This window comes from Larus michahellis, chromosome 5 (genome assembly GCF_964199755.1).
Source record: "Larus michahellis chromosome 5, bLarMic1.1, whole genome shotgun sequence".
In the NCBI taxonomy this organism is placed as follows: domain Eukaryota; kingdom Metazoa; phylum Chordata; class Aves; order Charadriiformes; family Laridae; genus Larus; species Larus michahellis.
The window spans coordinates 24040255-24061755 of NC_133900.1; the positions used below are offsets into that span (position 1 = coordinate 24040255).

The 21501-nt window shown below is 45.3% G+C and overlaps 1 protein-coding gene across 7 annotated transcripts in view; it reads right to left on the reverse strand.

Moving 5' to 3' along the window:
- Nucleotides 1–21501, reverse strand: part of ARHGAP24 (Rho GTPase activating protein 24) — a 224789-nt gene that overhangs the window by 69977 nt on the left and 133311 nt on the right. The window contains exon 1 of one of the 7 annotated variants that reach the window (XM_074589171.1): nt 16059–16223. The exons of 4 other annotated variants lie outside the window; for them this stretch is intronic. In XM_074589171.1, the coding sequence (XP_074445272.1) occupies nt 16059–16083 (25 nt within the window). In that variant the 5' untranslated portion in view covers nt 16084–16223. Of the gene's footprint in view, nt 1–15246; nt 15700–16058; nt 16224–21501 lie in introns of those variants that run through there. 2 more of the 7 variants (XM_074589173.1, XM_074589172.1) reach the window with 2 other exon arrangements.

Consider the following 21501-nt stretch of genomic DNA (forward strand, 5'->3'; position numbering starts at 1 on the left):
GACGGGAGGAGCCAGTTCCTTCCAACCCGGTGGTAGCAAAGAGGATGGAAAAAGAGCTTACATGCAGTTCAATACCAAAGCCAGCAGAAGGAAGACTGAAAATCGGAAGGGTAAAAAATAAGGAATTTGACTATCAGAGTAAGGAGTCTTTTCTATCCAGATCTAAAAAGTTACCACCGATCATTAAATGAGTACTACTTCTAACTTCATCCTGCCCGCAGCTTGCAAATTTTGCTGAAATGATACAAAATACCACATCTGTAATCCCTGCAAAGTAGCCTGTTGTTTGCAGTTCATCACCAGCCTCCCCTCAGGAGCTCTGCTTTCGGGCAACTCCTGCATCTGAGGCAACTGACCTCTCCAGGCCTTTGGTACAGCCAGGGTACAGAGGTGATACAGATGCAGCCATTCCTTCCAGGTTACTCTCCCGAGCTTCCTCTCTAACAGCGCCCATCTCACCAACTGCTCTGTTCAGATAAAAAGGCCGACAGCTGAAGTACAGCACTATGAGGAAGAGGCAGCACAAATAAACCTCCCAGCATTTCACAGGTCATCCTCTGAGAGGCAATCGCAATGAATCCAAATTTCCTTCTTGAATTACATTGCTAGCTTTTTCCTCAGCGCTGTACTTCAGAATACCCTTGAGTACTTACATATTTTAGTATGTTATTTCCCCTGCATATTTACAAGAACAACACTTCACCCTATAATTCTTTTTCACCTCATTCATTTTAAATCTGACCATCTGTATTTCTGCTGCATTAAAATCTCTCTCATAGCAGGCTTATGTTAAAGGAGTAGTGATTTTTATCAAGTCTCTGACACGAGAAGCTAGTATTATATATGAAGTGTGAGAATTACATTAATGTTGCTGTTTGCTGACAACTTTCCAAACTACCACCATTCTATGCCATTGTGGTGTATAACAGCTACTATTATACAGCTGGCACAGCTGCAGCACGGATTTAACACATTCTTGATCTGTTCTAATTCTAATTTTTATCTTATTTTGAGCAGTCCAGAGGTTTTTTTCCTTAGTTTCGTGATTCATTTTTGATGGAAAAAAAAAACAACAACACAAACCCACCCACAAATAATCCTTCTTTGTTGTTGTACTGTTACTGTATTGTTACCGAAACAATTCTCTCCAGGAAAGAAAAATAATTTGTATTTCTACTATCTAAAAACGGTAAAACTTCTAAACAAGACCTCTCTTCTGTCAGGAGCGCTGGGAATTATTCTTAGCATTTGCTGACACATATGCAGGCTTTTCCAGTATGGATACAATGGGAATCTCTCATCAGGAAGCACTGCTCTGCCCTCCAGCTGGAGGTGCATTATAGCCACAGCTCCTACGTGCTCATTCCGAGGAACTGACATAAGCTGAAATTTCCACATTACAGAAAGTTTCAGCAGACACAGGCTTTTGCAAACAGATTCCTGTATATGCTGCATTGATGTAAATGTCTTCATATGATTACAGATCACAGTGTTGGCAAACACATTCAACCAGAAATGCAACAAACTTCATCCAGGACAACCTGCAGCTTTCAATATATTATTTTGAAAAAGGGACTTGTCCACTTCACCACAAACACGATGTCCCTCTAACAGCTGTTGCTCCTTTTACTTGCCCAGTACAAAACCAAAGAGCACATGGAGTACCTCTGCTCGTTACTGCTGCCGCTGCTCCTTTCAACTCCCAAGCTCTTTTCCAGTTTTTCAGGATAGCAAGACACGCTGGTTTGTCCCAGCACAGCCCCGCCTTCAGCCGTTAACAGGCTGTATCTGCGCAGCTCTCCACCACCGGTCCAATGTATGTTTTATTCCCATTAGGGCAACTCAGTCTGCTGCCTAAACAGCCCCGGACAAAGATTACGCTGCCACAGCGGTTTCTACATGGAAGAGCCATTTCTTGTTAATGCCTGTCATGCCTGTAGCAGCGTGAAGCTGCTCCGTGCAACCCTGTGACCTGAAGTCGGCAGGGGCAGCGAGGTGGGGCTGCCTTCAAGTCAGCTGGCTGCCAACCACCACGGAACAAGCCTTCCTTTCGGGCTGCTCTTTATGGCTTCTCGAAAACCCACTTTACAAAACGCAGTTTTCATTTGCCAGATGTAAAAGTGGCCTGCAAGAAGGGGTGGTGAAGAGGAAGAGAGTGGGTTACTTAAATTCACAGTGTTATACAGGTCCAGATATACTCCTTACTTCTTTTATACCATATGAGTACACACAACAACCTTGTTATCTGGATATTAAGTGCAAAAAATGAATCTAAGGGGATTCTTTCAGTTTAGTCATGCAATTCAGATCAAAGCATGGTTTCAGCTGCACTAAGAGAATATTTCGTGTGCTCTGAACGTATACAATGCACTGATCCAATAAATCAATGAGCTGGGAGGTGCTGAAGTAGATAAAATACCTAGAAAACCCAAAGGATCATGTAACAAAGGGGATGAACAGCATGGCAGTGATTTTGCAATGATGACAAGTGACATCGATCCTACAGATTACAGGAAAAGAACATGCCTGTCATCTGGTTTTCGCAATGCTTGGATCTCAGTACTGAAAATGCTCACGTACCTACCACCAACAGTACATTACATTTCCTAGACTAAAGCTACATTTTTATCCTCAAGTCTGTCAGTTCTTCCCAAACTGGAAGCTAACAGAGCACCAACGAAAATCTTAAGCAGTGACATCTCAGCATTTCCTCTTCCAGACCCGATATATAATCAGCTAGGCAGTACTGCATCTTCCCTGCTGGTGGCCACTTCCTGATCGAGACTGTGGCTGCGAAGTGACTTCAGTCACATTAGTTAGAGAAAAACATAAGAGGGAAAGATTCTCTTCCCTATGTAGGTGCTCCACCACTGGGAATGCTACCATGAACTCTGACGACAGGCTGTCAAAAATAAAGGTCAGGTCCACTCTATCCTCCTAACCCTTTTCCTGCCTGTTTAAGGGAACAAACTTAGCCCAATTCATCATAAGATGCAGGAGAAACATGGGTTCCATCTGCAACACAGCAGACACAACACAGGCAGAAAACAGGAAAAAGGGATAAGAAGCAGAAGGGTTTGTGGGGCATTTGTGGGTTTTTTTTTCCTCGCCAAATAAAGCAAGCTTTTCCAAGTTGGAAAAGTTCTAACACTGAAGTCCCTGGACAGTATTAGTAACTTCCTGCTGTCATGATTAAGGGAATTTCAAACTTTCTGATATTTTCAAAATAGTCAGTACCTGGAATTGCCTGAGAAACACCCAGGCAATTATTTCCTATAGGCTTAACATCTAATGAAGGCATCGCCTTCATTAGGCATTCATTAGGCAGCCCACACCGCCATGCAGAGCGCCCAGCCCCGCCATGAGAAGTACACGCTGCCATGCCAGGCTGCTGTCAGGCAGCTGTATCCTCAGAGGGTGTCATGTCAGCAGACAGAGTTTTTGTAACGGGCACCGAATGTCAACGTGGATTTGTTAATACAGGACTGCTGCCTGGTATCTGTTATGAGGTGCTAATAAGTTTTAAACGCTGAACTGTACCTGTGGACTTACTTAGGAGTACAGAGTATTCAACACTCACACCTAAAACATGTTGCAATCCAATCTAAAAGACCTAGAAATCCATAAAAAAGATTTACAAATCATCAGGTAACTATGGATGCACAATCTTACAGCAGATAAAAAGTTACTTCAGTTGTATCAGTTTAAGTTCCATTTAACCAACTAAATTACTCCCACAGTCCAAATTTACCAGCAATAACCATGGGAGATAAGGCAAAGCGTCCTTACTGCAAAATCACAACTACAATTTGTTATACAGAACAATGCCTACCAAACCTACGTCCTACATTGGTGCCTGTGGACTGGGAGGCTGAAAGCTTCACCTTGCTGTATCTTCCCATGCCTTAGCTAATACACTCCCCCCTCGAGCTTCCCTTCAGTTTGGATGGATGACTGGGTTGGTCTGTTTGATAATAAAATGGTTCATAGTGTTTACATATCAGATTGTGGGTCTGCCCTTCATCATTTTGATGCTATTTTTGTCTGTTTTTAAATGATTATTACCATAATATGCTCTTATTTTAGTTTATATCGGCTTAACTCATCCCATGATCTATCACAGTTCTTCTCTATCAGCCAATTCTGTATCAACTCCCCAATTAAAGTCTCAAGGCAGGAATTCAAAGCAATTTTAAAATTATAACTGCTGCTTCAAAACTGAACAACAATCCTGTGGCAGCAGAGTTCAAGGCCGCAGGCATCTATTGCTGTAACGTCTCCAGCCTTTGCTACTTTAATGACGCTTGCTTAGGGGGGAACAGCACCGCTCTCGTGAGAGGGACATGCTTTTATTAGTGACCTCCAAGCTGAAATAAAAATCAGTTGTGCCTAAGCCTTCCTTCTAGTGTCCCTGTACAAAAAAAAAAGGGGGGGGGGTGGATTACTTCCTAGCAAGAATAGGAGAGGAAAAAAGTATGTGAGCTGCAAACATCGAGGCAATAATAATAATAATCTAGAGTTAACTCCTCATCGATTCTCATTTCACCTAAATCAGCTCATCCAATTTTGTTGTTGCACGACTGCACTTACTATTATACCTTCTTATCATGCGCTGGGTAAAAGAAAATGGTACAACCACTGCCAAGGAGTTCAGTGAATGAAGGTTTTTTCCTTCCTTGCCTTAGCTGCTCTCTGCTTCTTTGCAACTTTCACAGTCAAGAGCCTGTTTTGTACAAAGCCAGTGCTTCAGCTCGCAGTGAAGTGTTTCACAGCACCAGCAGCAAGGACTGGCTTCCCATGGCACTTCTGCTGTGCCTGGACTCTTACACAAGGGCAAGCACTTTTTTCCCTTTTTTCTCTACAACAGAGCAGCTTGTGTTGTCCCCTCTTGCCCCTGAATTGGGAGACCACATCCTGCATTCAGGACATTCAAATGCAGAATAAAGCCTCAATGTCCTTCCAACATTGTCCTTAGAGTCATTCTAGCTTCAACAAAAGTAAACAACCAGGTAACCAAGGGTAAAAAAGAATTTCCACGTGGGATGGAGCATGGTTGAAGTGACAGACACAACTAACTGATTTTCACAGCCGTGGAAGGACAACAATGATGCCCTGTTAAGCCTCCTTCCTTGGTTGTCCTTAAAACTAGGTATCACATATTGTTGTCAATAAATATGGTACCTTCTGCTCATGCTCTACGCACTGCCATTTTTCTGATAAAGCAGTCAACAGCAACACAGTTGAAATCTTTTTTCCCTTTTGCTCAGGACAGAGTCAACATCCTGTGATCAAAACGGGAATGAGAGCCAGCTTAACACTGCATGTTTCCTCCTCACAAAACCTCCAGTTAATAGGCTTTGCACCAGTAGCCTCGAAGAAGGATCCATCCCCTCCCTGCATGGCAGCACACCATGCAGCAGCTATGTTGTGCCATCAGCACTGTCCACTCACAGAATCACAGAATGGTAGGGGCTGGAAGGGACCTCTGGAGATCATCTAGTCCAACCCCCCTGCAGGGGACACAGTACTCCAGATGTGGCCTCACCAGGGCAGAGTAGAGGGGGAGGACAACCTCCCTCAATCTGCTTGCCACACTCTTCTTGATGCACCCCAGGATGCCATTGGCGTTCTTGGCCCCAAGGGCACATTGCTGGCTCATGGTCATCCTGTTGTCCACCAGGACTCCCAGGTCTCTTTCCACAGTTGCTCTCCAGCAGGTCAGCCCCCAGTCCTCCCCAGGTGCAGCACCCTACGCTTGCCCTTTTGAACTTTATTAGGTTCCTCTCTGACCAACTCTCCAGCCTGACCAGGTCTCTCTGTATGGCAGCACAGCCTTCTGGAGCCACTCCTCACAGTTTTGTGTCATCAGCAAACTTGCTGAGGGTACACTATATCCCCTCATCCAGGTCATTGATGAATATATTGAAGAGGACCGGACCCAGTACTGACCCCTGGGGAACACCACTTTTAGTGACCTCCAACTAGACTCTGCCCCTAATCACGACCCTCTGAGCTCTACCTTTCAACCAGTTTTCAATCCATGCCACTGTCCATTCATCTAAGCCACACTTCCTAAACTTCCCTATGAGGATGCTGTGGGAGACCATGTCAAAAGCCCTGCTGAAGTCGAGGCAGACAACATCCACTGCCCTCCCCTCATCTATCCATCCAGTCATTCCATCATAGAAGGCTATCAGTTTAGTCAGACACCATTTCCCCTTGATCAATTCGTGTTGACTACTTCCGATAGATTTCTTTTCCTCCACATGCCTTTAGATGACACCCAGAACAAGCTGTTCCATCATCTTTCCAGGGATGGAGGTGAGGCTGACCGGCCTGTAGTTTCCTGGGTCCTCCTTCTTGCCCTTTTTGAAGACTGGTGTGACATTGGCTTTCCTCCAGTCTTCAGGCACCTCACCTCTTCTCCAGGACCTTTCAAAGATGATGGAGAGCGGCCCAGCAGTGACTTCCGCAAGCTCCCTCAGCACTCTCGGGTGCATCCCATCAGGAGCCATGGACTTGTGGATATCCAGTTTACTTAATTGATCTCTAACTTGATCCTCCTCAACCAAGGGGAAGTCTTCCTTCGTCCAGACTTTCCCTGTTACTTTCTCCAAAGTCTGGGAACTCCTGAGGGCTGACCTGAGCAGTAAAGACCAAAGCAAAGATGACATTCAAGTAATTCTGCCTTCTCCACATCCTCTGTTACCATGGCTTCGGTCTCATTCAACAGTGGGCCCACATTTTCTCTAGTTTTCCTTTTGCCTCCAATATACTTGAAGAAGCCCTTCCTGTTGACCTTGACATCCCTTGACAGGTTTAATTCCAAGGAGGCCTTGGCTTTCCTCATTTCATCCCTGCACGCTCTGACAGCATTCTTGTAGTCTTTCCAAGCGGTCAGTCCCTTCTTCCACGTGCTGTAAACTTCCTTCTTCCACTTGAGCTTTTTCAGAAGCTCCCTGCTCAGCCATGCAGGTCTCCTGTGTCCTTACCCGGTTTGGTCCTTGCTTTTGATCAGGCAGAAATGGTGACAGCCTGACAAGTGCATTAAAACTTAAGCTATGCAAAGGCAGCCAGACAGAAACTTTGCGTGCAGACACCCCACCCCCCCTCCGAGTATTCTTTGCTTTAGCTTCCTAAAAATAACTCTTTAGAGGGGAATGGGGCATTCAGGGTTTGCTTGTTTCTTTTTTAACCAGTTTTGAAAAGACATGCTTTCAGCAACTTACAGGTCAAAAAGCAGAAGATGTACTGATAAAGGAAGCCTGACCTACATCTTGCCTCACTACGCTAGGTTACTTCTGTCCTGTGCATGCTTATGTAATAAAGAGAAATGGTGCACATCAAAGGGGGTTCAGGAATCACAGCCTCTGCTCCTGCCTCCTCAGAAGCTTTTTGCCCAGCATTGGTGAATTCCTTTAAAATTTCTCTGCCACGTTTTCCTCTTTCTGTAGAAAGCAATTAAGAATATTTACCGACCTCACAGGGGAGACATAGCACTTCAGTTAATTAAAGCTTGTAAAGACTTTAAGATCACTCAGTGAAGGGTTTTATAGGAATGCAAAGTGTGTTATAAACCCAGAAAATGACCCAGCAGAGACACAAAGGTCATATCTGAAGTGTGTCAAAGAAAGATCCCATTTAGATTTAAAGAAAAAAGGAAAAAAATAGTAATTTAAATTACTACAACGTGCTTTCTGACCATACCTTAAATGACATTTTACAACACAGTAATCAGAGAGGTAATAAATTCACATGCTACTTGGTGAACTGGAAGGAATTTATTTAGGAATGGAAGGAATGTATTTAGGAAGGAATGTATATAGGAAAGCCAACGTCACTGCAGTCTTCAAAAAGGGCAAGAAGGAGGACCCAGGAAACTACAGGCCGGTCAGCCTCACCTCCATCCCTGGAAAGGTGATGGAAGAGTTCATCCTGGACGTCACCCCTAAGCATGTAGAGGAAAACGTTATCAGGAGTCGCCAACATGGATTCACCAAGGGGATATCATGCTTGAACAATCTGATAGCCTTCTATGATGGCATGACTGGATGGGTGGATGAGGGGAGGGCAGTGGATGCTGTCTACCTCAACTTTAGCAAGGCTTTTGACACTGTCTCCCGTAACATCCTCATAGGTAAGCTTAGGAAGTGTGGGTTAGATGAGCAGACAGTGAGGTGGATCGAGAGCTGGCTGAATGACAGAGCTCAGACGGTTGGGATCAGCAGCACAGAGCCTAGTTGGAGGCCTGTAGCTAGCGGTGTTCCCCAGGGGTCAGTACTGGGTCCAGTCCTCTTCAATATATTCATCAATGACTTGGATGAGGGGATAGAGTGTACCCTCAGCAAGTTTGCTGATGACACAAAACTGGGAGGGGTGGCTGACACACCAGAAGGCTGTGCCACCACATGGCAAGGCCTGGACAGGCTGGAGAGTTGGGCGGAGAGAAACCTTATGAAATTCAATAAGGGCAAGTGTAGGGTGCTGCACCTGGGGAGGAATAACCCCATGCACCTGTCCATGAGCCAGCAATGTGCCCTTGTGGCCAAGAAGGCCAATGGTCTCCTGGGCTGCATTAAAAAGATCGTGGCCAGCAGATTGAGGGAGGTCATCCTCCCCCTCTTCTCTGCGCTGGTGAGGCCACATCTGAAGTACTGTGTCCAGTTCTGAGCTCCTCAAGTTCAAGAACGACAGGGAACTACTGGAGAGAGTCCAGCAGAGGGCTACAAAGATGATCAGGGGAATGGAGCATCTCTCTTGTGAGGAAAGGCTGAGAGACCTGGGTCTGTTTAGCCTGGAGAAGAGAAGACTGAGCGGGGATCTCATCGATGCTTATAAATATCTAAAGGGTGGGTGTCAGGAGGATGGGGCCAGACTCTTTTCAGTGGTGCCCAGCAACAGGACAAGGGGTAACAGGCACAAACTTGAACATAGGAAGTTCCATCTAAACATGAGGAACTTCTTTACTTTGAGGGTGGCAAGAGCTGGCTGCCCAGAGAGGTGGTGGAGTCTCCATCTCTGGAGACATTCAAAACCCACCTGGACACGATCCTGTGCAACCTGCTCTAGGTGACCCTGCTCTGGCAGGGGGTTGGACTAGATGATCTCCAGAGGTCCCTTCCAACCCCTACCATTCTGTGATCCTGTGATTCTATTATTCTTTTTTAAAGCGATTTGCAATCAGAGATACCTGGCAGAAACTACTAACTATAAATGTTGGTGTATTATCTGCTTTAAGCTGTAAAAAGAACAAGGCCCCACACAAGCACAAGCAAAAATGCCCCTCACTACTACTTATCACTAGCTTTAAGTAAAACCTCTTTACGTTTTGGTGTTAAAAAAGGAAAACAGTTCCTTTCAATACTTCAGAACCTGAAAGACGCCAGTGGCTGGGTTCTTACCAGGTTGAAGGACAGGATCATTCTATGATCTCCAGAGCTGGAAGGGGAACAAACAACATGCAGACAGGGAGAGGAGAAGCTGTGCGTGTGGGCAGGGGACAAGCCGCTGCTACTTCTACAGCAGCAATCTGCAAGGTTAGCAGTAGATTTTGCCCCCAGGGCATTTCACATGTACCACTGTAAAGCAAGATACCTTTCACAGGCTTAAAAACTTACCAGCTGCCAGCCTGACCAGCCAGCATCACAAGTCAAGTCACGGATCAGGGCAAATACTTTACAGTCCTTGATGCAATAATTACACCTCAGTCACTGCACCATTTCATGAGAACTCACTGCTGCCTTGGGACCCTTTTGCTAAGCAGGAGGATGGAAACGCAGTTGGCCAGAGAGGGAGGGCTGGCAGGTGAGGGCCATCCTCCCAGGAGAGCCCGGGTACCTCATGCTTCTGTTGGTAAACAACAGCCACAGTGAGCACTTGTACTCCTGCTGGAAAGCTGGCCCAGCAAATGTTTTTGACAGTTCATTTGGGTGTCCTTAAAGCTATCAAAAGTTTATTTAATTTGTCATGTTCTCTGCCCCAAATCCCCACAGCATTGTTTCTTTCACCTGACAGTCCTCTGTATACCATGGGTGAACTTCAGGTTGTTGCATCAGGTTTTGTAAGGCTGGAAGGAGCACAGGAGTAGGGACAAAGCACTTAAGCGGCCACCCTTCCTGCTTTGCCCGGTGAACAACACACTATTCAGGGTATCCAAATCCCTAATTTCTGCAAAAAGAGAGTGCGCGTACAGCTTACACAGACTGCAGAAAGGCAGATGATACTGTGATTCAGCAGTGAGGCTGCTGGCACTAACTTGTCACCATGCTGTTTCTGAAAAAACTTTGAGTTTGCTTAAATGTGGCCGATTGACCTCGTATCACTTCAGCGCCTCCTTCTAATGACTGCAAAACTTCCAACCACAGCATTTCTGATTCACTTGTATGGGTCCAAAAATCCAATTTACAGGCTTTTGCCAGTACAAACCAGAATGAAAAAGCTATTTGTGGATCTGAGAAAGAAAAGATGATGTAGAAGAGGGAAATACCACAATCAAAGCATAATCCAATTCCACAAGAATGACTTCTACTTTCAAACCTCCTCAAATTAAGTTTAAATGAAAAAAATATTTCCTGAAGACACATTTCTCATTCAAAGAGACAGCAGGTTTTCTAATTCCGAGTACCTAAATGAATATATTGCACACACCACTTTTAATAAGGATAAATTTTTCCATTTTATCTTCGACCATTTATTGCAGGCTCTGACTGCATGGCCGTATCTCCCCTGTTTTAAGTCATTCTGGGCTTGTGTTTTACACCTTCATCCTATCATTTCATTAGTTTTCATGTTAGGCATGGGAAGTAGGAGAGATCTCCAAAGTCACCAACCCTCCTTTTCTTCTATACTGAAACAAAGATCTCAATGGCAGGCCACAGAAGGACACGAACAAACGGTGCCAAAACACACCATCTCTTTCCTCTGGTAACACAGTACCATCAGTCGGCTCCCCAAGTGGCACATGTTCAAAATACACAGATAAGCATGGTGGGTTTTTACTATTAGAGGAAACATTTGGGGATTTTGTCCACTTAATATTGGAAACTTAGTACTTTCTCATTACAAATCCAGCTTGTTTGCAATGGAAATATGCTCTGGGGAGAATAAAGTGAACCAAGCAAAGCCTGAAGCAGAATGCAAACAAGGAAGATGAAAAAACTGCTGGATCGTGTCAGCTCTTCCACACAATTTCAGGAAACACTCAGACACACAGATAGATTAGTATTATCTGTATTATCCTGCATGGGAATGGTTCAAAGCTGTGTCGGGGGGGTTTAGACTGGACATTGGGAAGTATTTCTTTACTGGGATGGGTGGTCAGACACTGGAACAGGATTCCTAGAGAGATGGTTAATTCCTCATCTCTGCCAGTGTTTAAGAGGTATTTGGACAATGCCCTTAATAATATGCTTTTGGTCAGCATAATAAACTTTTGGTCAGCCCTGAAGTGGTCAGGCAGCTGGACTGGATGATCATTGTAGGTCCCTTCCAACTGAAATATTCTATTCTATCCTATTTTCAAGCATATGATACTTGTTTTTAACAGACATTCTTTGCTGCTTCTAGCTGCCTAACTTTTATTTATTGCTAAATGTAAAATGTCCTTTCAGGTATTCAGTGACATCTTTCCCATCCACAGAAGTTGGGCTTTTTAATTTTGTGTACAAGTGGGGCCACCTCTTTACCCTGCTGCCAGATGGAGTGAAAAGTGCAGCGGTCAAATCAGCTACATGCAAAGATGGTGCCATCTAAGAAGAGCGCCAGGAAACAGACAACAACATTAATATCTCCAAGTTTGGCTCAGTACCCTTGCAAGCTACCAATAGCATCGATCCGCTGTCTTATCCGACCTGCATATTCTCACAACTGCCACACCAACTCCTGAAGCGATCTTTCCTAGTCAGACACCCCTCCTAGTGACTGCTCTGTGAGGGTGACCTGTGGGGTTGTTAGGATGTTACCTGCAGAGACACGCCTGGTCCTGCCCAAGCAGACAGCTGTCACAACAGGGGAGAGCTTTGGGCTAGGAAACCTGCACCCCACTGGCGAGCGCTGCAGCAGCTGGTGCTCTGTGCCAGCACTCGAGGGATGTTTGCTGCTCCCACCCTGGAGTCAGGAGCCCTCCTCTTTTTCCTGAGTTTAGATGCCCATGAGACATGGCCTGGAGACCCACAGTTCAGCCCCCAGCAATCTGGCATTCGACCAGCAGACAAGAACATTCTGGGAGCCTGAAAACTGCATTACTTTTTCATTGACAGTAAAATTCATGGGCGTGTTTTCCAGAGTGCCATTCCAACAGCTGGGGTCAGGTTTTCACAGAGAGTTAAGAATCTATCTGCATACCTGGAAAAGGGGAAGGTTCTCAGAAGCATCATAGACAGAGCAGCTCTTGTCACAACCTGAATGACCCCAATATTTTCCTGATCATTTTGAAAGTCTGCCACGAGCTTTCATTGTTAAATCAAAAACATATTTCTCACAAGATCTGTTCCCAAGAGCAGGTGATAACTGCTCCTCTGCAAGCAGGAATGAATGCTGAGAACTTGCATCTTTTTACATACACTGTGTTAGAGCACTTCATAAGCATGTCTTGGAAGAAGAGGGAGCTGCGGTCTATGGGTAACGTTCAGGTTAAGTACTTCAGTAATCTGCAACCATCTGACATTCACAGACAGAAAAGGCAATGAATTAATTTAATGATTTAAGGATTAGAATGAGTTTGGTTTTGTATCAGACTTGGCTTAAGAAGGATGAGCTGGATTCATTAGAAAATGAAGTTTAATTAATAAGCTACTTCTAGTTAAAATTAGCTAATGAAGTTCGGGGGGGGGGTGGGGGGGGTGGGGGTGGGGGAGCGGGGACCAAAACACCCCAGAAAGCAGTTTTAAACCAGACTATGTGACAGTGGTTTACAGCTCTGCACTTACAAGACATGAAAACAGAATGAATGTGACAACTGCTCATCTTCACCAATAACTTAGAAACCAGTATTTCTTTGAATTGACGTTTAAATGACAAACTCTGTCCAGACTCCATAGTTTGTTTTTGAGCTGCATCACTTGGATTTATAGCCTGCAAGAGATAGCAAGTGCAGAGCTTACGTGCAGTCCATCACTTTTTCATCCCAACTGGAACAATAAAGCCAGAAAGATACCGCATCTCCTTGAACTAAAGATTTCTGCTCCGTCTCTGAGCCTGCACAGATGTTGAAGTATAAGCATAACCCCATTTTGGAAAGAGAGAGCCGAGGCAGCAGCAGGACATCTGCAGAGCAGGGGAGGGGAGCTCTGCAATATTCATAAGCAGCTCCAGAATCGGGATGCTACTGCACCTTCCCTGGCTGTGCCCAGGGTGTGACTGGTGACCGGCATCTCACCCACTGACCTAATTAAAAGGCTTAAGGGTCTGGGGGAAGAAAAAGAAGGGATTTCATATCCAAATACGGTGTAAGCACATGCTTACTTCATAACAGCTCTCAGGAACGTTACAACTACCTTCCTCTTACCTCTCATATTGCACAAGCCACACTACCAAAAACCAACTCAAGTGCTGCTGTTTTGGGCTGTCCTCAGGCAGGGTAGTTGACAATAACTGTAGGTAGTTGACAATAGCTGTAGCATCTCAGAGGTAATGAATGGAGTTTGTCTTTTGCTTTGAGGGCCACATGTCTTTCCAATACAGAGGGGTATGAGAATATCAAGATTAGATGATTCGGTTAGTCCTGTGCCAGGCCGATTCTAGTCTACTGGTCATGAACTGTATTCCTTACCTAAAAGGTAACAGGACTGTACTGCGCACAAGTATCCTTTGTGCAAATACAATTACACTACCAAGACATACTGGTGAGTATTTCCAGAAGCAGGTTGTTTGGTACCTGCCCATGAAACACTCAGGATAACAGGAGGAGGAAGATGGGAAGATACAACACTGTTTAAGAAACATCCAGTCAACCTTTCCAGCAGTTTGGTACAGTTCATGCATTTGATCACTGCAAGCAAACATACAGCTTTAATCTACACAGACATGTACAGTGTCTCCCAGAGAGGTGCTATTTGCCATGGCACTAAAACACTTGTCATTAAAGTTTTAATGAAATCTCGTCCACTTCTACTTTTTCCATAAGAAAACCCAACTATTTCATCTTAATTATTCAGAAAGTATAAGTTCTAGACCATGCAGACTCAGTTTACTAAATTTAGGTCATGGACTAACTGACTCTTCATTCCACTTGCCTTCATTTTAGTAACCAGCATTGAGACTGGCAACTCAGCAATCACTGCTGAAGACAGAATGAATGAGAACAAAACTGGGTATTTAAATTTTAATATTCAAATATTTTTTTAAACAAGCCCCAAACCATTAATTATCCAATCCCACATGAACATGACTGATTATAGGATAATTATCTGAACTCAGTTCCTGCAAACGTAAGCCAAAACATGCTATAGCTACTGTGCTTGCGCCATCTGCACTGTTTAAGTACAAACACACCCATCTAGCAGGAATACACTGAAAACTCAATTATGAAAATGCCACTTCACCTGTCTTTTCAAATGCACCTAACGTGTAGCTGAGGCAGATAACATGACCAGAGCAGTGCAGAGAGTGGTGCAAGAACAGTGCATTTCAATAACACCCATTTCTAGCATCCAGAGGAGGCTGCAGCAGCTCAGCATGCTGAAAGCTAGGCAGGATCTTTAAACACAGAGTTCATGGGAATTTGACAGTTCCCCTTCCTTTCATTCTCTACCAAATAACTCATGCTATTTTAAGATAATGGTATCATTAAGGGTAAAATATGAGCAGTTATTTTAAAACACACCAATGCAGCTAAACCGCATCAAGGCTCGCCCCGAAGTCTGGGTCCGACTCTGAAGCAAGGAATTTGCAAACACTGCACAACCCAGTTAAAATAAAAGGGTGAAAATGCAAGACAGCAAAGTACTGGCCAGCTAGCCAAGGTATATTACATATGCAAAGGTTTCCGTGCCTAAATCCGGCTGCTGCTCCAGCATCCTGCGAAAGCTGGGAGCTCCTGTGTGACCTGAAGGCTGAAATCCTCTCTCTTAAAACAAAGCACACTTTAAGAAGCTGTTACACAGCATCAACCCTTGTGAACCGACAAGGAGGCAGGCAAGATGCTGCCGAAACTCAACAGCTCATCTCCCTGGCGGTATCACACCGGGCTGTGACACAACACACACTAGCGTCCGTCTAGGAAACAAATCTGAAGCTTCGAGCTCTCACCTGGCAGGAGCACACGCTGGCAGCAGAGTCAGCGCCGGCACAGGCACCTCTGGCACGACAACCAGTGCCGCTGGGACCGCCACGGGCCACAGCCAGCCCTGCCCGCGCTCCCGCTATCTGCTCGCTGGCGGCAGTCTCTCCCGTGACTCCATCGCCCAGGAATGGCAACCACCTCACCCCTCAGGGCACAGTGCTGCTGAGGGGGCCCGCAAACGTGGGGACGAGACACGCCAGGAGCAGACCCTAAACCTCCCAGGACCAGCTTCCTTCGCGTGGGACCGACCTGGAAGAAGCCCCGCGGGGACAAACGGCGGTCAGGAGAGCTGCTAGAGGGAGACCATGACGCTGGGGCAGAGCCAGGTCGCACCAGGCACCGCGCGTATGTACGCACAGGCAGAGTTCGCCAGCAAACCCTCCACCCCTCAGTGGGGTTGGATCAAATCCTCCTCAGCCGGCTGGCCGCTCAAAGGCGGGCTATTTTCTTTTACAAGTTAATACAGCTGGCAGAGAGGAATGGTGAGTGCTACTTGCCCAGGCTGTATTTCTTTAAAAACAGAATGCTTAAAACAGAAACTTGTTTCTGTTTTGCTATTGTCATTTGCTAAGTTGCCCAAGATCCTCTAAAATCCCAGAAAAGGCTAGGAAATGAGAAGAGACGATTTAAAAGCTGACGGTCAGGACAGGAATTTATGGAATGAAATCTTTAAGGGCAGGAGCAGATAGAGGCAGCCAGCTAACGCTTTCATGCCCTGTCTCCGACCAGTAAATTCATTTCATGGGCAGATCAAGGCTTACAAGATGATTTAAAATACCTGCTTGTGATCTGGGCTTCTCCATATCAGCTGGGAGTCCTTGGCATAGCTAGCACGCTGCTGTGTCTCATCCTCCTGCCTTTTCCAGCAGACCCCTCTACAATGTCGCAGTTCCCCAGGCCTTACAATCAAGTGGTTTGTTGTAAGAGAACTAAAAATAGTACTGAATTTTTTGCTGAAGCACTTGCTTGAGTGAACATAGTGCCAGTCAGCCCATGCGTTACTGAGCTGTACAGACCTTTAATATTAAATATAGCCCAGATCCTCCTGAAAATATGGCCATTGACTTTTTTTCAAAAGTCATTGTTTCTTTTTTCTTCTTTTTTTTGAAAGACAGCACAAAATAAATCCTGTTTCTGACCGCTAAAAGGATGAAATGAGTGGAGTTGTTTTAAGAATATCCTCAGGGAAAGAGTGAGTCACTTAAACTGCTTTTATGATTAAAGATCCCTGGAGGAAGTGTATCTCCTTAGTAGCCTCTGAACTGTTCAGAGATCCATATACCCCCCTGAAAACCAAAGTTTCACATTGTTGGGTTTTTCAGTTTTGTGTTGTTTGATTTTGAACACCTGCTTCCAAGGACTTGTGGCATTTTAAAAGCCTGGTAAAACCACAGTCATTCTCCTGGTAGTTGCTTCAGCTGTGAAGTAGGCACCAGAGGGTGCCTGCCAGCAAGCCAGGATTTCTGAACCACAGAGAGTTAAGTCTTACTACTGCCGGTGGACATTACTTTGTAAAAGCATCTAGAAATCCAGACTATCACATAATATACACCAGCGAGATGGTGGTATCTATAACTTTAGTCTGTGCGACAGCGAGTCACTATATGACTATATTTAGTGACTTTGTAAGTCAGGATAAATCTGCAATAAAATTATTTCTTCGCCTCAACAAATAAACTGCCACTGCCAGAGTAGTTTTCCAGAAGTAGCTCTCGGGGCTAGAGTAGCACGGTACAGAGATACATGTTTACGTATTTACATACATAAACACACATCCCCACATAGAGAAAGAGAAATCTATAGATACATATATTTTAAAGGAAGATTTTTGGGATGGAAGTAAACACTAAGAAGTTGGAGAGTTACTGGGACTATCAAGGAGACACACTGTTTTTTGTTGGTCTCTCAGATTTTTCATAGGAAGAAGCTGAAACCAGAAAAACCAAGGTGGTTATGGGGCCTGTTTGGCTGTTAATGTAAAATTGTCTCCCACATTTTTGTCTCCCCTCATACGTCTCTGAACATTGCTTTGTTTTTATTTGTTTTGCAGTAGAACTGCAACATTTTTGCCCTTGTGAAAGGGCTGGCAAATTCCTCCTACTCCTTTCTATTGCTGACAAAACACGCTGCAAGGCAGCGTATAACATCTACATAGCAGCAGAGGTAGCCACAAACGTAACAGCATCTTCACTCCTGCTCCACTCCCCAGCTATTATTTATAGAGAGAAAGTGCACTAACAGAGCACAAAGTTCTCACTAATTTAGCCTCACTTTGCCATCTGTCACTTCCCATGAGTTCATCCTAATGAGAAAATACTTCAAAACACATTTGAGGACCAGCTGCACCCAGTGAAATCACCAGAGGAGAGGAATATTCCCCTTCCAATATATCACACCCGCATGCTACACAGCAGCTCCTTCCCCTACTGAAATCAAGGGGAATGTTGCCAGTAACATGAACGCAGCCCTGGGTCACAGCCTCTTGCAGTCACGTAGAGCAAGTTATCTCACTCAATATTATTTTTCTCAATAATTCACAACTCTCTACCCAGTCAGAGGGGCAACGAGGGAGCTAAAAACATTACCCATCACCCATGCCTAACCAGCCAGCCTTCTGCAGCTGCTTCTCCTGCAGCATGTTCATCTATGGAGTGATCATAGAATACGAGGTTGTAGGGGACCTCAGGGATCATCTGCTACAACCTTTCTTGGCAAAAGCATGATCTAGCCAAGATGGCCCAGCACCCTGTCCAGCTGAATCTTACAAGTGTCCAATGTTGGGGAATCCACCGCTTCCCTGGGAGATTATTCCAATGGCTGATTGTTCTCCCTGTGAAAAATCTTCCTCTTGTGTCCAATCGGAATCTCCCCAGGAATAACTTGTACCCATTACCCCTCATCTTTTCCATGTGACTCCTTGTAAAAAGGGAGTCTCCATCTTCTATGTAGCCACCCTTTAAATTCTGGAATGTGGTGATAAGGTCTCCCCTAAGCCTTGTTTTCTCAAGGCTGAACAAACCCAGTTCTCTCAGCCTTTCCTCATATGGCAGGCTTCACAGTCCTTTCATCACCTTGGTGGCCTTCCTCTGGACCCTATCCAGCCTGTCCACATCTTTTTTGTACAGTGGGGACCAAAACTGAACACAGTATTCCAGGTGTGGCCTGACAAGCCCTGAGTAAAGTGGGATAATGACTTCTTTGTCTCTGCTGGTGATGCCCTTGGTGATGCAACCCAGCATCAAGTTAGCCAGGGTAGGTTTAGACTGGATATTAAGAAAAATTTTTACACTGAAAGGGTTATCAAGCATTGGAATAGGCTTCCCGGGGAAGAGGTGGAATTGTCATCACTGGAGGTATTTAAAAGACGGGTAGATGATATGGTTTAGTGATGGGTTTTGTCAGTGTTAGGTTGATGGTTGGACTTGATGATCTTAAAGGTCCCTTCCAACCTAGGCAATTCTATGATTCTATGATCCTGTTGGCTTTCTTTGCTGCAGCAGCACACTGTTCACTCATATTGAGCTTGTTGTCCAGCAGGACCCCAAGCTCCCTTTCCACAGAGCTGCTCCTCAACTGAGTAGATCACAGCCTGTGCGTCACTCCTGGATTACGTTTTCCCAGGTGCAAGACTTTACACTTGTCCTTGTTGAACTTCATAAGGTTCTTGTTAGCCCACTCTTCCAGCCTATCCAGGTCTTCCTACAGGTGGACAGGGTGGCCACTTCCCCACTCAGTTTGGTGTCATCGGCAAACTTTGTCAGCATACACTTGATCCCATCATCCAGATCACTTATGAAGATACTAAACAGTGTTGGGCCCAGTATCGATCCCTGGAAGACCCCACTTGTGACAGGTTGCCAGTTTGAAAAAGGAGCTATTTACCACCGCCCTCTGGGTGCAGCCTGTCAGACAGTTCCCCACCCACCGCACAGACCGCTTGTCTAGACCATAGTGCATCAGTTTCTCTAGGAGGAGGCTGTGGGGAACTGTATCAAAAGCTTTCGGCAAATCCAGGTAGACAATGTACACCGCTCGCCCCACATCAACCAAGCAGGTTACTTTGTTGTAGAAGGTGATCAGGTTTGTCAGGTACGATTTGCCCTTGGTGAATCCATGCCGGCTTTTCCTAATCATGTGCTTCGTTTGACTTGTGAAAGCCCCCCAGCAGGATTCATTCCATAACTTTCCCAGGCACTGAAGTAAAACTGATGGGCCTGTAATTTCCTGGATCCTCCTTTAAGCTCTCCTTGTAGATGGGGATGACATTAACCTTCTTCCAGTCTTCTGGGATGTCCCCTGGTCTCCATGACTTCTCAATAATTATGGATAGTGTCCTTACAACAAGATCAGCCAGCTCTCTTAACACCCTCGGGTAGGTATTATCAGGGCCCATGGATTTGTAGGGGTCAAGCTCCTGTAATAGATCACATACCAACTCTTCCTTCACTGGCAGTGGGTCTGTGTGTTTGCATTAACCTGGATTTTTGTTCCCAAGGCCTGGGGCTCCAAGAGTGCTGGTAAACACAGAGATGAAGGAAGTGTTGAGAACCTCTGCCTTTTCGGCAGTGTTGGTGACTAATTCACCTCTCCTGTTAAACAGTGGGCCAATGATGTAAGCATTCAACAGGCAGACACTGCCTAAGCAGTCAGACATTGGCTGACACTACGCAGGGAAAGAAGAGTGGAAATAAAGGACGGTGGTTGCCAAGATTGAGAGAAGTTCACTACTGAACTTGCAACGAGATTGCTACTGCCACTGCCTTGCAGGGAGCTGAACCACATCACAGCAAGCATGCAGCATCAGTCACTGGAAATGCTGAGGTTAAACCTCTCTGTCCTCCTGAGAAAATTCCTTCTGAACATCCACCTAAATCCCTCAGAGAATGGTGGTACCATATAGTGGTGGGTCAGACTACAAGATGAATTTGGCTGGGAGCCAGCCCGCAAGACTACCAAGAATACCCTGGAAAACAGTTGTCGTTTTTTAACTGAGACAAAACCTCTAAAGCTTCGTGCTGTAGGATTCCTCATTACAAGTCGGGGTTAGCCTGAATCCTCTCTGTTACCACACCTAAGCGAATCAGCAGGGCTTGGGAGAGCACTGAAGAAGCCCAGAGAAAAGCCATGATGCAAGCCTGCAGAGCTCTCTGGCCACTTGCTCTGCCCAGGCCTCAAAGGTGAAGACTCTGAATGCACACAACTAATGCTTAAAACCTATTCAGTGACCAAATCACAACCTTGAGCCTTCACACTGTGCAAATGCAAAACAGTGAGTTACACTTAGGCTTCCTTAGCATTTTTGAAGGGTAGGCTTTTAAAAGCACAGGAGTTATGGCTCCTGATCAAGCACAGCAATTCAAGAAGAAAATAAACACCATTTCTGTGTGTGAATGGTGAATTATACATTTCAACTAAGCAAGTCAATAGCCTCGCAAGGTGCACTACATCAAAGATCAGGCTCTCAGCTTCTGAGTTCCCTCAGTAAAAATTACACTGTAAATAGCCTTCCACCTTCCCCGCAGTTCATGGAAAAGGCAAGAAATCTCTCTCTGTTCCCTTTTTTGCCTCACACATCTGCTCTCTGTTGCACCAGGGAATATTTAGAGCAAACTTTTGAAAACAGCACATGTTACTGTGTCTGCCCCAGCACTGTCCACAACACTGTGGGGCTGCATTCCTGAAGTTTTTGGACATGGGTTGACACCAGGCTGCCCGGGCAGGGAGCAGCTGTGTGTGTAGGTGGGCAGGGAACAAGGGGAGGGATCGGGTGGTGGGAAACTTATCAACTTTGCTGCCTGCTAATGTCATGATCCCAAATGTGGCTCCCTGCATCCAGATTGTTTAACAAGTTTTCCTCTCCTGCTGGCTGGCCAAGACGAGGGGGACTGCTTTGCCAGACATTTTGCTTTCTTCCTCACTACCATCACCAGCAATAAATTACGTTTCTTACCTGATGAAACAAACTGCTTAGTAATTCCTGCTCTGCCTCTATGATCCGAGGCCTGCCGCTTAAAGTATTTGCTTCACATTTCCAACATCCCAATGAAATGATCCTTCGTTATTACTGGAGAGACTGTAACTGAGCACACCGGGATTATTTTTAATACTTCATGTGACTTCAGAAACCTGTTTTTTTCATAGTGCATGCTTAAATGGGACTCGAGCCCCGTCATCCCTTCAGTTTTAGTAGTTCGTTAGGCAGGAGCGTTTTCAGGGGTGCC